The 15,657-nt window shown below is 46.2% G+C and overlaps 1 protein-coding gene across 1 annotated transcript in view; it reads left to right on the top strand.

The window, feature by feature from the left end:
- VAV1 (vav guanine nucleotide exchange factor 1) overlaps nucleotides 1-15,657 on the top strand; it is a 650,161-nt gene that overhangs the window by 611,115 nt on the left and 23,389 nt on the right. Inside the window, exon 26 of the mRNA XM_078686053.1 lies at nucleotides 2,752-2,903. Coding sequence (XP_078542179.1) covers nucleotides 2,752-2,903 — 152 coding nt within the window. The remainder of the gene's footprint in view (nucleotides 1-2,751; nucleotides 2,904-15,657) is intronic.

The raw sequence follows: 15,657 nt of genomic DNA, 5'->3' as shown, positions 1-15,657 counted from the left end.
ACTCCAGCTTGGACTGACAGCGCTTGGAAGCCCATTCGGTTAGCCATGCGCTATACAAAACAGGTGAGTAGAATAGAGTAACATGTGGAAACTGCTCTGCTAATAGTCACCAAATCTGTGGAGTGTGATTTTATCTTGATTTACAAATGTAACGCCTTTTGTCCTGGTTAAACACATTTGTTAAACCAATTACACATGAAAAAATGCAAGCACAGACACCGTAGATGGGGATGCATAGGCTATAATATGCTGTATATTTGCCATGGTTGAGGGAATGGCATCATGGATGACTCGATTCTTTGTCTGTCATTGGTCTTAGCCCATCTTTTCACTCAACAACAGTAATAAATAGTTATTTGCTCTTCTGCTATATCCTTTGATTGATATATGTATATATATATATATATGTATATATATATATATATATATATATATATATATATATGTATATATATATATAATACACAATACTTCAAATTGTATTGTTTTGCAGTGCAAATATCACATTTCACTAAAGCCCAGTTTGAAGATGTTTTTTTCACCAGCTTCAGAAGGGTCAAAGGCTGAACCAGTCATTCTGGGATTCGTCCTTATAACATAACGTCATAGCCTGGGGCGTAGCCTAGTCAGTGAGATTCGGGGGGTGTGAATCTCAAGTTTCCCAACTTAAAAAGCAGCGCACTCCATGGTGGAGGAGTGAGATGACCAAGGTTCAGGATGGTCTGCTGCCACGAGGAACAGGGTCAGTAATGATTTGAATTCGGTGGGACTCTGCCTACAATGGCACAGTGAGTTTCAAACAATGGGTTTGAATGCGACTCTGAGCGATTGCCAATGGTTAAACTATTTGCAAGCATTCATCCCATCATCTTTTGAGTGTTTGATTCCTAGTAATTTGCCTGGAAACTTGAGGCTGGTCCAGCTTTCCAAGCCTACTACTGCCAATGTTTGTGAATTCCAAAACGTAGTAAATGTGCACACATTCAAGGAATTCTTCTCTGGGTGCAGATTTACTACTGTTTTTTAACAAATTGGCACAATATATATTTAAACTCATGATCCAAAAAATGAAGTTAAAACCTCTTAGTGAAATGAGAACTACGACCGACACAGACATAGCAGAATTGACTCTGGACCTCCAGACCATATTACCAAACTAAGAATGTGAGAGGTGTCACACCCCAAACACTTCCCCTGAAGCAATGACCCCTACCCTTTCCACCTGGGCCTGGTAGACTCCATGGGAACCCCCGATTACGGTCGCCTACAACACAACGGCCTAGAGACACTGCCCTAGGATCACTTATTTTATTTCCCTGTACACACTCTTCTTTGTCTCTGGTACAAGAAGCCTTGATGATAGAGCTGTCAAATCAGTGGATGTGGGCAGGGCTCAATGTTTTATAAAGTGACTGACGACCCGGTGTATTTAGCCCAAGTCACAAATAGAGGAATTCGCATAGGCAAATTAATAGGGTGAGCTGAGCCAGAGCCGAACCATGGGTCTGACTTGGCTCTAAGTTTGCTTGCATGAGCCGAGCCATGAAAATGTTTGCCATGTATATCGTGCAACATGCATAATGTAAAAATATGATATAATCTTCTCAACATTCAAAAAAGTGAGCTTCTTCAACATGAGGAAGCGTTTCACCGTAGTACATGATATTATATCACTGCATAAACAGATATTTGTTAAAACTGACCCTCCAACAACTTTGACATTCCTAAACCAAGGGAAGTCAGTGGTCATGTAAACCCTAAAGGTGCCCTAGATTCTTATTATCGATGGAGCAACATTACAGTCTATTAACTTAAATGTAAGAGGTGTTTGTACAGCGCACATGCTCAACTTAGGCATTTAAACGTGCGCTTATATATGATGATAATGATGGAGGTTCTGTGACCAGCACACGCAAGTGCCTTTTCATGGAGTACCTACAACATATTTTTCTTTTGGTTTAAGAAACTATGGTGATATTGTGGTCTAGCACTTTATAAAGTTACTTGACATGTGAGTCTAGTGGCATCTTCTTGATTTTTTAGTCCTCGGTGTGATAAACACCATCTGAAATCAAAGACTTTTGATCCCTTATTTGGGATATCTTATTAGAGTGCAAAAGATGGTAAAGATGGATGTGGGTCATGTATGGTGGTGTCTCGGAGGTGTGCAAAGGGCTGATTGGAATGGAAGATCGTGGCACAGTATCTCAACGTGTGGCCATATAGTGCTTTGTGCAAAGGCGGAGAGGCTTGAAAAGGGATCTTTTATTTGGACATAGTAGGGGGCATTTTTGTCTGGCCCCATGTCTTCAGGCGTCATCAGCAAATTGAGTACAGCTGCTTATCTTCTTGTCAACAACTAAAAATCCTTCTGACTATCTAAATTGGAAGGCATGCTTTTGCAAACTACACACACCTGTACCTCCCTCAGAGCTCTGCTCCCCTCGAGTGATGTTCATGGAGTCTATCAAAAAATCTAAATGGGTCACAGTTTTTTCAAGCTGCTTGGCGCAGTTTGCTCCTGAGGTGTTACGAGACATTGGAATGTTCCTATCCCGATGGAAATGTTTTGGCCTGAATGTATTGGATGACCTTCAGCATTAGCTGTAAGCATGCTTTTAGGGTGCATGGTACTATAATCCATTTAAAAGCACCCCTTTATGCTTAGGGTGCTGAAAGACAGTGTAGCGCACTGTCACTGTCACTGTATTAACAATGATGCTGAGCCCTTTTACCATTGTTTTGAAACAGAGGGGAGCGTGCGATATTTTGGATCAGCCATGGCCCGTTACGATTTCTGCGCGAAGGACCGGACAGAGCTGACTCTCAAGGAAGGCGACATTGTGAAAATACTTAACAAGAAAGGACCCCAGGGCTGGTGGAAGGGGGAGATCTACGGCAAGGTGAGCAGAGACCAGAGAACTGGATGCGGGGAGCAAAATGGGTACGGGGCACGGTGAGTCGAATCCTTGGGAGGGTGTGGAAAGGAGATTTATCACAAAGTAAGGAAAAGGCCCCTATCAAGGGCAGGCATGATAAGTGGAGGCCTTAGCAGTAGACCTTCTGCAAAGTTCATAGAGGGATCTAGCTTTTGTGGAAATCAAGGTGACTGGAACCGCAGGGGGTGGGGTAAGACAACTTAAACGTAGACCTCCAGAGAAGGCAAGGTACCTAGATGCTCCCAGAGTAAATAGAAGGTGCGCAGAGACTTCAGTGGGAACTGGGACACAAGGTCTCCTGGGGTAGGAGGAAATCGAGAGCAAAGACCTTGTGGGGGAATTAGGTGGATAGAACCCTTTTGGAGATGAAGAGGCAAGGTGAACAGAGATCTACTGAAGGTTTAGGAGATGACAAAATGAGCATAAACCTCCTGGTGGGACAGGATGAACAGAGGCCCCCTTGTGGCACGGAGGAGCCCTCAGAAATTAGCACGATGAGGACATAGTTCCTAGGGGGAGACTTACTGTTGAGACGGGCTGAGCAGAGACCCTTTAGGGATATGCACGGTGAGGGAGAGTGGTAGAATAGGCGAGCAGTGACCTTGCATGGGTCCCCAGACTGTGCTTTATACAGAGGTAGTGTGCACAGTTCTCATGCCTCTTCCGTAATCTCATGAACTGTGTATGTCTCTTATGCCATGGTTATTCTCCAGGTGTGTGCGTCATTCTCCTGACTCTTCCATATTCCCGGGTAGTGTGCATAGGTCTCATGTGTCCTTATCGTGAGATACGTTTCAAGCAGTTTACTTGTCTCCCGTCAGGACACGGAGGTTGTGACACAAGATTCGGTTGGTTGTATTTGTCATGATACCAAGAAAGAGTTCATACCTGGCCCATCATAAGCAACCAATGGAAGTCAAGGGAATGTGTAGCATAGGAGATGGCTGTAGGAAAAGAGATGAAAAGGGATATCTGGGTACCAATAACTGGGTCATAAGGTTTGGTCAGAGTAAGGGATGTACTTGTACTGAAGGGATCAACTGGAAGGTTAGGAAAGGCCTTTTTGCTGGATGCCAGCAGATAGCTCTTAACAACAGTGACAGAGTTTGGTAAGCTTGCAGAGGGTGTTTTTCTTCATGTAATGCTGGACTAAGACAGATAACATGCTAAGAAAGTTAAGATTCCAAAGGATATTGATGCACCAATCAGAGACATTTTCTTAAATGATGAGAACAGAGACCAGCCCAGAAGGTGCTCTATAAGTGGATAAGGAGAAGCACCAGGCAGTGAAATAATTTGGAAATGGGGCAGAAAACCAGAGTAGAAAGACTAACTGACGGCAGGATAGACCAATGCCAAGAGAGTGATGCAGCAGCTAGAAAAGAATTGGAGACCGTCAAAGGTCAGGAAACTGCACCGGAGATGACTCAGAGGACATTAGAGATTGCGAGCAGTTAGGGAGGAAAACACGCACGTAAATCTTACAGAACTACAGAAAGCGTTAACAAGGATTCAGATATCAAGAACAGGCATTACCCTAAAGGCACGTGGACAGCATATGTCCTTTTGGTAAAGGGAAACACCAACTATAGCTTATGGATTCACCTGGAAGACACTGGGGAAACTATTGCCCTCCTTGCGCATGGAAACTAGAAGAAAGACTTAGAGCAAAGTCACAAACAAAGGAAACTCCAATTACAAGAAGACAGAGGTTGCAGCCAAACCAGCAAATACATAGAAACAGAAGCACTGCTGAGACCAAGCAGGAATGCAAGACAACACCCAAAAATGAAAAGAAAGGTAACAGGCTGAAACAGTGTGAGACAAGGGAAAGATGAAGCAGAGAGCTGTACGAGGGAGCCACAGCAACTAAGGTAGGACGTAAAAGCAGAAGCAGTAACCGGAATGAAGAATCTTTAGATTCTCAAACAGAGGTCTATAATGCAAGTAACGCAAGAGCTCCCTTTGTAGGCAGAAAATAGAGGGACTGCTGGAGGAAGGAACCCGTCAATAATAATAGGATTTTTGCCCCAGCTCACACCAATCCACGGTGCGGCTGATTCGAGCAAAGCATAGGTGTAAATTAACTGTAGCATATGGCAGGTGAAAGCTGCTTATGTCATTCCGATGCTCTCTACCTGGAAGAGAGTATGCAGATACCAGGAGCCATTAGTTGACTGAACCAGGCTCGGGATGGATCTGATTTAGAAACTTGGTGTGAAAGCAGGCAAAGAAACACTGGTTTATGCTAAAGCTGCAAATGTAGTGTATACAGATATTTATCAAAGATCTCTTCTGCAAGTCGCACCCTCAGGATTTCAAGAAAGCTTTAGACCAGGATCTAGAATGGGTCTGATTTCAGATATGATCAGAAAAGCAAGGGAATGAGCAGAGGAGAGGAGCGCAGTTGTCGCACGACTGTTCATATTATACATTGGGTCAGAGACGGTTCTCGAGCAGCACCGTCTGCATGACACACACTCTCCTGGTGCAGATCTCTGCTGTGGCCTCCTTACTCAGGCGGTGTATATGTGTCTCCTGTCTTGTCCCTCTCAGGCAGTGTGTATGTGTCTCCTGTCTTTTCCTTATTCCGAGGCAGAGCCCTTGTATCTTCTGTGCCCTCCTTATTCAGGGAGTGTGTATATGTCTCCTGTCTCTTCCTTCCTCTCAGGCAGTGTGTATGTGTCACCTGTCTTGTCCTTCCTCTCAGGCAGTGTGTATGTCTCCTCATCCTTCCTCTCAGGCAGTGTGCATGTGTTTCCTGTCTCCTCCTTCCTCTCAGCCGGTGTGGATGTGCCATCTTGTCTCTTCCTTATTCCCAGGCAGAGTGCTTGTCTCTTCTGTGCCCTCCTTAGTCAGGGAGTGTGTATGTGTCTCCTGTCTTTTGCTTCCTCTCAGGCAGTGTGTAGGTGTCTCCTGTCTCCTCCTTCCTCTCAGGCGGTGTTCCTTCCTCTCAGGTGGTGTGTATGTGTCTCCTCGCTCTCAGGAGGTGTGTATGTGTCTCCTGTCTCCTCCTTCCTCTCAGGGGGTGTGTGTGTCTCCTGTCTCCTCCTTCCTCTCAGGCGGTGTGCATGTGTCTCTTGTCTCCATCTTGCTCTCAGGCAGTGTGTATGTCTCCTCCTTGCTCTCAGGCGGTGTGTGTGTGTCTCCTGTCTCCTCCTTCCTCTCAGGCGGTGTGTATGTGTCTCCTCCTTGCTCTCAGGTGATGTGTATGTCTTCTGTCTCTTCCTTGCTCTCAGGCGGTGTGTATATGTCTCATGTCTTTTCCTTATTCCTCTCAGGCGGTGTGTATGTGTCTCCTCCTTCCTCTCAGGCGGCGTGCATGTGTCTCCTTTCTGACTCCTCCTTGCTCTCAGGCGGTGTGGTGTGTATGTGTCTCCTGTCTCCTCCCTCTCAGGCAGCATGCATGTGTCTCTTTTCTCCACCTTCCTCTCAGGTGACGTGTATGTGTCTCATGTCTCCTCTTTGCTCTCAGGTGGCGTGTATGTGTCTCCTGTCTTATCCAGTATTGGGGTATCTTTCAAAGATTCACATGCCTGAATCATTCCCCGTCGCCGAGGCGGGAGTCCCACGGTAATAATACATACAACAGCAGTGCCTTAGAAAATTATTTGTAGTAGGCTGAAAAGACTATAGGCCCAACTAGGCCCAAAACTTAGCTGCCTATCTACCTCATTATGTAAAAAGAACTGAAACAGGAGTTCCAACCAATCAGCTGTCCGCACCCTCTAGAACCTTCCCAGCTGAGGCAGTTCTCCTCAGATTTTCACCACACGTCGTGTGGAAGGGAGTCTCCCTGAGTGCCTACTCAGTTTTCTACTTTTCTCTTCAGAATGTCTGAGAAGAAAGCTCTTTTCAAAGCCTTCAGGACCTGTGATAAGAAGAGGGTCCATGTAGATGATCAGCACAAGGTCTGCATCTACTGCCTGCATCCCTCTCACATTGTGAAGTATTGTAGGATTTGCCGCACCTTCCCTGCCAAAACTATCAGGGACAGGGAGGCAAGGGTTCTACTTTGGCTCAAATCATCTTCCACAGATGATGAGGACAAAGCTTCAACATCCAGCAAAAGAGCCAGATCTAGAGATAGCTCTTCTCCTGAGAGGAAAAAACAACACAAATCCTCTCACGGAGTGTCTGAACCCTCAAGGAGGTTGTCCTCTCCTCCTATGGAATCTCCAACTTCTCCAGGATCTTCATCAAAAACTGTGAGTAAAGCCCAGACTAAGACTGTCTCTCTGGTGTCTTCTCACACAGTCTCTGTGACTTCTGCCATTTCAAGCTCTTCTGTGACGGGATCTACATCTGCCATTACCTCACCTATTGTTTCAGCTAAGATTTCCTCTAAGAAATCTTCAGGGGCTAAGGACGCAAAATCATCGTCAACGATCATTGCATCGACGTCGACGAAGTCATCGACGATAAAAGCCCCGTCGACGTAAAAATCATTGTCGACGAAGAGCCCATCGACGACGAAGATCTCGTCGACGAAGAGCCCGTCGACGACGATGGCGTCGACGACAGCCACGTCGACGCCAGCCCCGTCGACGACGGCCCCATCGACGACGGCCCCGTCGACGATGGCCTCGTCGACGACAGCCTCGTCGACGACGACCCCGTCGACGACGACCCCGTCGACGACAGCCACGTCGACGCCAGCCCCGTCGACGACGGCCCCGTCGACGACTGCCCCGTCGACGACGGCCTCGTCGACGACAGCCTCGTCGACGACGGCCTCGTCGACGAAGACCCCGTCGATGACGGCCTCGTCAACGAAGACCCCGTCGACGACGGCCTCGTCGACGAAGACCCCGTCGACGACGGCCCCGTCGACGAAGAGTCCATCCACAGTACCACTGTCGACGACGACCCCATCGACGGCACTTCCACCAATAAGCCAGCCGCCTTCAGCGCAGCTTGTTAAGACGCCTAAATCCACAAGGAGTTCAGCTATCGCCAAGACTCCGCCAGCAAGACCCTGGCCTGTTCCACCTCAGGTGTCTCATGTCTCACCTGTGTCCTATACACATTTTCAACCCAAGACCTATCATAGGCAGGACTACTCTAATATTTCCCCACTGCTACCATCGCAGATCTTGGAGTCATATGTAGAGGAAGAAGATTCTGAGGAGGATGACGGAGATAATGAAGGTCCCTTTGGGATTGCACGCCATCCATCCGAATTGCACATAAAATGCCAGGATGAAGAGGACGAAGAGGATATGCAAGAACATTACTATCAAGAGGAGTTGTCTACACCTTTCTATAGACAACCATACAGACCTCCACGTCCGGAGGAGACAAGTCATCTCCCTCCTTCTTTGATACAGGATTTGCAAGCCATGTTGGCAGACTATCGCCAGAGGTTCCCACCGACACCGTCCACGCTAAGTGTACCTCCGGTACCAGCGGATGTACCTGCACCTCCTCCACCGCAGCCTCCAGTGTCACCAAGACACACTGCAGAACCCGCGCCACAAGAGGATCGGGATGCTTCCTCTTCGGATGAAGATGGAAGAGAGGAAGGCGAGCTGCCTCAAGACAACACGCCTACGGATCCATGGGATGATTAGGTAATACCCATGTCTTCACCTCCTTTGCCACAGCCCTCTGATTCTCCGCCGGAGGACATTGGAGGCTTTCATAATATTATGCAAAGGGCTGCTACAAGGTTTGAACTGCCAGTTACCATTGAGCAGTCCGACTGCTTTTTACATGATTTTAAAGAGGGGTATAGGAGGATCACCAGGGCCATACCCATTATAGACTTTATTTGGCAGGAAGGTCTAAAGATTATGAAGACACCCGCTTCTATCCCTGCAGTCCTTCCTCGTATTGAGAAAAAGTACAGAGCACCGCCAGAAACTCCATCCTGTTTGGTGGGTCACCCACGTCCGGACTCTGTGATATCTTAAGCCGCTCAACAGAGGTCCAAGAATCCGTTCACTCCAATCTCAACGCCGCCGGACAAAGAAGGCAGAAGATTGGACCTAATAGGCAAGACGTTTTCCATCAATGCTGCATCCTCTATCAATCAAGTAAACAAACAAAGTGGCCGGACAGCTTGAGTTTAGATACTAATTCAACGCCTAGTTCAATAAATTACCAGGTTGAACAGACATATGTCTGGAATTACTTTTTTATTTTATAAAAAGATTTAGAAAAATATTTTTCTTATAGCGTCAAGGGACACAACAAAACATTTAACGGATTTTACAAACAATACATTCCATAAATTGAAAGCAACAATACAAATCAATGGGGGTTTCCACCAGTGAAATACAAAACAATATACTTTTCATAGACAACTGTACTATGCCTCGAGTTGAATGATCTATGAGGCACCAATCCTGAATATGGAACAAACAAGTGGTCTAACAGAATGGAGTACTGGCCTACTTGTTTATCATCTGCAAAAGATACACAGTGCATTTATCACCAAGTTCTGCAACGAATAGGAATCACAAGGACGCAATTCTACAGTTTGCACATGTATTAGTTACATTCCTATCGAGCCTTAAAACATTGGTATCTTGCAGGGAAGGACGTCGACGCGTTTCGAACCCAAGTGTATTTGACGGGTTCTCCTCAGGACGTGGACTGGGGGGTCGTTGTCACTTATTGGCTGGGGGTTTGGATCACTCCCTCAATGGTGCGCCAAAGACGATCATTAGGAGGGGTGCCGGCACACGTCAGTTATGCACTATGCAGATCAGGAGAGCTTCCTTGTATGGGCATAAGTCCCTTCATGGACGCTTGTTCAAGCGGCGGCCGCCGCCTGGACTTGTGCGTTTTCTGTGGCGTTTCAGAAGCGTTTAATTCCGGCACCCGACTCCGTGTAAACAGACCGCTATGTAACTAATACATGTGCAAACTGTAGAATTGCGTCCTTGTGATTCCTATTCGTTGCAGCACTTGGTGATAAATGCACTGTGTATCTTTTGCAGATGATAAACAAGTAGGCCAGTACTCCATTCTGTTAGACCACTTGTTTGTTCCATATTCAGGATTGGTGCCTCATAGATCATTGAACTCGAGGCATAGTACAGTTGTCTATGAAAAGTATATTGTTTTGTATTTCACTGGTGGAAACCCCCATTGATTTGTATTGTTGCTTTCAATTTATGGAATGTATTGTTTGTAAAATCCGTTAAATGTTTTGTTGTGTCCCTTGACGCTATAAGAAAAATATTTTTCTAAATCTTTTTATAAAATAAAAAAGTAATTCCAGACATATGTCTGTTCAACCTGGTAATTTATTGAACTAGGCGTTGAATTAGTATCTAAACTCAAGCTGTCCGGCCACTTTGTTTGTTTACTTGATTGAGAGTGGTCCAGGCCGCATAGTGACAGGACCCAAGCCTTTCCCAGTCCCTTTTGCATCCTCTATCAAGGCATCAAATTCTCTTGCGATTCTTGCCCGCTATGACCGACAGATGTGGTCGCAGCTGTCTGAATTCCTTGAGTTGATACCGGAGGATCGTCAACAAGAGGCACGTAAGCTACTGCTTGAAGGAGAATGAGCAGCTTCAGAAATAATAGATTGCGCCCTGGACATTACGAATACTAATTTCCGTCAGTTAGCGGGTGCTGTGGTGCTCAGACGCCAAGGCTGGCTCAGAGCAACCTCCTTCAGACCTGAGGTTCAAACAAAAATCCTTGATATGGCTTACGATGGGGACTCGCTCTTCAGTAAACACATAGATGACGCCTTGCTTACCATCAAAACTGATACTGATACCGCAAAATCGCTTGGTACCCACAGTACAAGAGAGGTTCTTTTAGAGGAGCAAAAGGTCGTGGTTTTTCTTCTAGAGGAAATTACCATAACCAACAGAACAGGCAATACCAATCGCAGTACAAGCAACCGTATTACCAGTCATCATATCGTCAGTCTACCTCCAGTAATTTCTCTCGTCAGGGAGGGAGACGAAGAGCAAACAATCAAGGGCAAGATTCAAACAAGCGTCAATGAGTTTTGCCGGACGCCAGTCCAACACCCTTTCCTCCCTGTGGACGCGAAGATCTCTGCATTTTACCATCAATGGCAGAACATCACATCGGACCGGTGGGTCCTCGATTTAGTGGAAAAAGGACACACTCTACAATTCCTAAAGAAACCACCTACGACTCTGCCCAAGGGTCCCCCTCCCCTCGTCTTCACTCACTGTTCAAAGAGGCCTTAAACATGTTTCGCAAGAATGCGATAGAGAAGGTTCCAATCTCGCAGAAAGGAAGAGGATTCTACTCTCGTTTCTTCCTAATAAAGAAAACATCGGGAGAGTGGCGCCCGATTCTGGATCTGCGCAGGCTCAACAAATTCTTGAAGAAACAGAGTTTTTGCATGGTGACATTGGCAGATGTGCTCAATTGTCTCAACAAAGGCGATTTTATGGCTTCTCTGGACTTGGAAGACACCTACTTCCATATCCATATACACCCCAAACATCGCAAATACCTTCGATTCACAGTGGCTGGCGTCCACTTTCAATTCAAGGTGCTTCCATTCGGGCTAAAGTCTGCACCAAGAATATTTACAAAATGCTTGGCCCCAGTTTCTGCAGCGTTGAGGTCCCAAGGGATACAGGTCTTCCCGTACCTCGACGATTGGTTACTCAAAGGACCATCGAAACAGATCACAAGACAAGCGGTCAAAAGCGCCCTTCGTCTATTCTCAAGTCTAGGTCTCACTCTAAATGCAAAGAAGTCACAATTGCAGCCCCTACAGGTGTTAACCTTTCTGGGAGCCTCTCTGGACACTCGAAAGTGCAAAGCATTCTTGTCTCAGGAACGTCAGGACAGACCCCGAAGACTGGCATGGCAGATCTCAGCAAAAAAGTCACTTTCTGTCCGGACAAATGCGTCTCTTTCAGGGATGTGCTCTTCAGCAATCAACCTAGTTCCCTTTGCAAGACTCAGGATGAGGCCACTGCAGGAGGAATTGCAACAACAATGGCAACAACTAGGAGGATCTTTCGACGATCGCATAAAGGTGACACCCAGAATGAGGCAAGCTCTCCAATGGTGGTCGAAAGAAAGCAATCTGTTTCCAGGCCTCACATTTCTTCAAACTATCCCGGAATTCATTCTGACTACGGATGCATCAATGGAGGGATGGAGAGGCCATCTTCAGGACCTCCAGATTCAAGGCCGATGGTCTCATCAGTATCGGCAGAAACACATCAACAGTCTCGAATTAAGAGCCATTTTCCTTTCTTTGCAAGCGTTCCTTCCGAGAATTGCAAACTCATCGGTACTGGTGCGTACAGACAATACCACCAGCATGTTTTACATAAACAAGCAAGGGGGAACGAGATCTCTATCCCTATCGCAGGAAGCTCAAGAGATGTGGTAGTGGATTATACAGCACGGCATAACACTCAGAGCGGAGCATGTGAAGGGGTTCAAAACTCCTTAGCCGACAACCTCAGCAGATCCCTCACAGGTTGCCACGAATGGGAGCTAGAACAGGAACAGCTGAACAGAATCTTCCGAAGTTGTGGCACACCAACTCTGGATCTGTTTGCGCCAAGACAAAAAAGCAAATGCCTATTCTACGCCAGCAGATTTCCACAACGGGGGTCAAGAGGGAATGCCCTGTCCATGAGATGGTCAGGAATCTATGCATTCGCTTTTCCCCCGATACCGTTAATACCAAGGATTCTGCAGAAGATGAAGAGGGAACATTGCACTCTTCTCCTCATTGCTCCTCGCTGGCCGAGGCAGTACTGGTTCCAAGAACTGCTCCTGTTATCTCAACAACCTCCATTTCGTCTCAAACCGACTCTTTCCATGCTGTCAAGGGAAGGAGGTCAGATTCTGCACCCGGATCCTCAATCGCTGCACTTGCACGCATGGCTCCTGACTTCTTAGAGTTTAAAGATCTCCAAATCTCTGAAGACTGTAGAGCAATTCTGTCTCAAGCCCGTGCTCAGAGTACTATCAGAACGTACCATTTCAAATGGAAACGCTTTTGTTGTTGGTGCGAAGCAAATAATATCCATCCTCTTCAAGCTCCACCTGAGGATATTCTACCTTACTTACTTTCTCTAGCCAAGGCGGGCCTGGTATTCTCTTCTAATAAGGTACATCTTGCCGCCATATCCCGATTCAGAAGAAGTTCGAACAAGCCTTCACTATGTTCATCTTCACTGATAAAGCAATTTCTGAAAGGATTGTTTCGAGCCTTTCCTCCAATTCGACTTCCGCCTCCTGAATGGGACCGCAATATTGTCTTGTCCAAATTAATGAGGAGACCATTCTGCCTATCCATAGAGCTGAACTGAAATTCTTAACCTGGAAAGTGGCTATTTTACTAGCTCTCACTTCAGCCGGAGGGTCAGTGAAATTCAGGCTTTTACCATTTCAGAACCTTTCCTCCATTTCTCGAAGGATTATGTCACATTGAGAACAAATCCGAAATTCATTCCAAAAGTACCGTCTCAATTTCACTTAAACCAGCCGGTAAAGTTGAAAACCTTTTTCCCGGATCCTGTCACACCGGCAGAAAAGGCCCTGCACTCTCTTGATGTCTAAAGTTTTATCTTCAACAAACTAAGGACATAAGAAAATCTAATCAGCTATTTGTTGCTTATGGACAGGTCACGCTAGGATAAGCTGTGACGAAAGCAACTATAGCTAGATGGTTATCCTCAGTGATACAATTCTGTCATGATAAGGCTAATAGACCTTTAGTCAGAAAGGTCAGAGCGCATTCCACCAGAATGATGTCGGCGTCAACAGCTTTATTTGCTGGAGTCACGCTGGAGAACATTTGCCGAGCTGCTACATGGAAGAGTGTCCATACTTTTACAAAGCATTAATGTTTGCAGTCGGCATTACAGGATGATACAGCAGTTGGAGAGACGGTGCTGCAGCATCTTCTTTATTAAGGTTAGACTTTTCAAAGGTCTCTCACATTATATTGATGTTATGAAAACATGTATGATTTACTGTAATGTTCTGTTTATTAAATGCTGTCTTTATTATGAACGATAGTATATGAAGGTTTTTCTGCATATGTGTATATTTACATTTTAGTGCTCTATAACCTTCCGGTTGTGTGGGGGATATGTACAATTACGGTTTGTCTCCCACCTTCCGCTAACGACAGATATGGCTTTACTGCTTGCTATTCTGATTCAGGCATGTGAATCTATGAAAGATACCCCAATACTGGATAAGAAAACAAGTTACTTACCTGTAACTACAGTTATCCAGTATTGGTATCTTTCATAGATTCACATGCACCCACCCTCCTCCCCGGCAAGGCAGTTCTTTATAAGGGATACATACTTCTCACATGTGCTGGGAAAATCTGAGGAGAACTGCCTCAGCTGGGAAGGTTCTAGAGGGTGCCGTCAGCTGATTGGTTGGAACTCCTGTTTCAGTTCTTTTTACATAATGAGGTAGATAGGCTGCTAAGTTTTGGGCCTAGTTGGGCCTATAGTCTTTTCAGCCTACTACAAATACATTTCTATGGCACTGCTATTGTACATATTATTACCGTGGGACTCCCGCCTCGGCGACGGGGAATGATTCAGGTATGTGAATCTATGAAAGATACCAATACTGGATTACTGTAGTTACAGGTAAGTAACTTGTTTTCTTCTCCTTCCTCTCAGGTGGCATGTATGTGTCTCCTGTCTCCTCCTTCCTCAGGTGGTGTATATGTGTCTCCTCCTTGCTCTCAGGCGGTGTGTGTGTGTCTCCTGTCTCCTCCTTCCTCTCAGGCGGTGTGGTGTGTATGTGTCTCCTGTCTACTCCTTCCTCTCAGGCGGCGTGCATGTGTCTCCTTTCTCCACCTTCCTCTCAGGTGGCGTGTATGTGTCTCCTGTCTCCTCCTCCCTGTCAGGCGGCGTGTATGTGTCTCCTGTCTCCTCTTTGCTCTCAGGCGGTGTCTATGTGTCTCGTGTCTCTTTCTTCCTCTCAGGAGGTGTGTATGTGTCTCCTGTCAACTCATTCCTCTCTGGCGGCGTGTATGTGTCTCCTGTCTCCTCCTTCCTCTCAGGCAGCATGTATGTGTCTCCTGTCTCCTCCTTCCTCTCAGGCGGTATGCAATCTGTCTCCTGTCTCCACCTGCCTTGCAGGTGGCGGGTATCTGTCTCCTCCTTCCTAACAGGCGGCGTGTATGTGTCTCCTCCTTCCTCAGGCAGGGTGTATGTGTCTCCTCCTTGCTCTCAGGCAGTGTGTCTCCTGTCTCCTCCTTCCTCTCAGGTGCTGTGGTGTCTATGTGTCTCTGTTAGAAATAGGATTTCTGGCTAGCTGAGACTTGCGCCAAAGCGAGGCAGAAACCACCTCTCTAGTCAGGATAAGGGAGTTACACTTCTAAAATGACCCCTGCTCACCCCCTTGGTAGCTTGGCAAGAGGTGCCAAGCTTATCTTCGAGGCAGTGTGTAAAGCATTTGCACATACCCAACAGTTATACAGTGTACGCACTACAAAAGGACACCACACCAGTTTAGAAAAATATCCAATTTTTATATACTTAAGACGAGACCAAATACGATAAAAATCCACAAAACCATACTTCAAAATCTTCACTTATCAAAATATGCTTTTAAAAATAGTTCCTTAATGTCGATAGCTCCGTCCGGGGCTATCACGGCGTTGTGAACAAAAAATCCAAAACAGTTCTGACTGACCCCGGGGTCGCAGGCCAACTACGGTGTCGGGAAGACCCGCAAACAGTACCTTTCAAAGATGCAGGGTGATGGG

This window comes from Lissotriton helveticus, chromosome 1_1 (genome assembly GCF_964261635.1).
Source record: "Lissotriton helveticus chromosome 1_1, aLisHel1.1, whole genome shotgun sequence".
Classification (NCBI taxonomy): Eukaryota; Metazoa; Chordata; class Amphibia; order Caudata; family Salamandridae; genus Lissotriton; species Lissotriton helveticus.
Note: the sequence above shows the minus strand (reverse complement) of the source record. Positions and strands in the feature narration are given on the sequence as shown.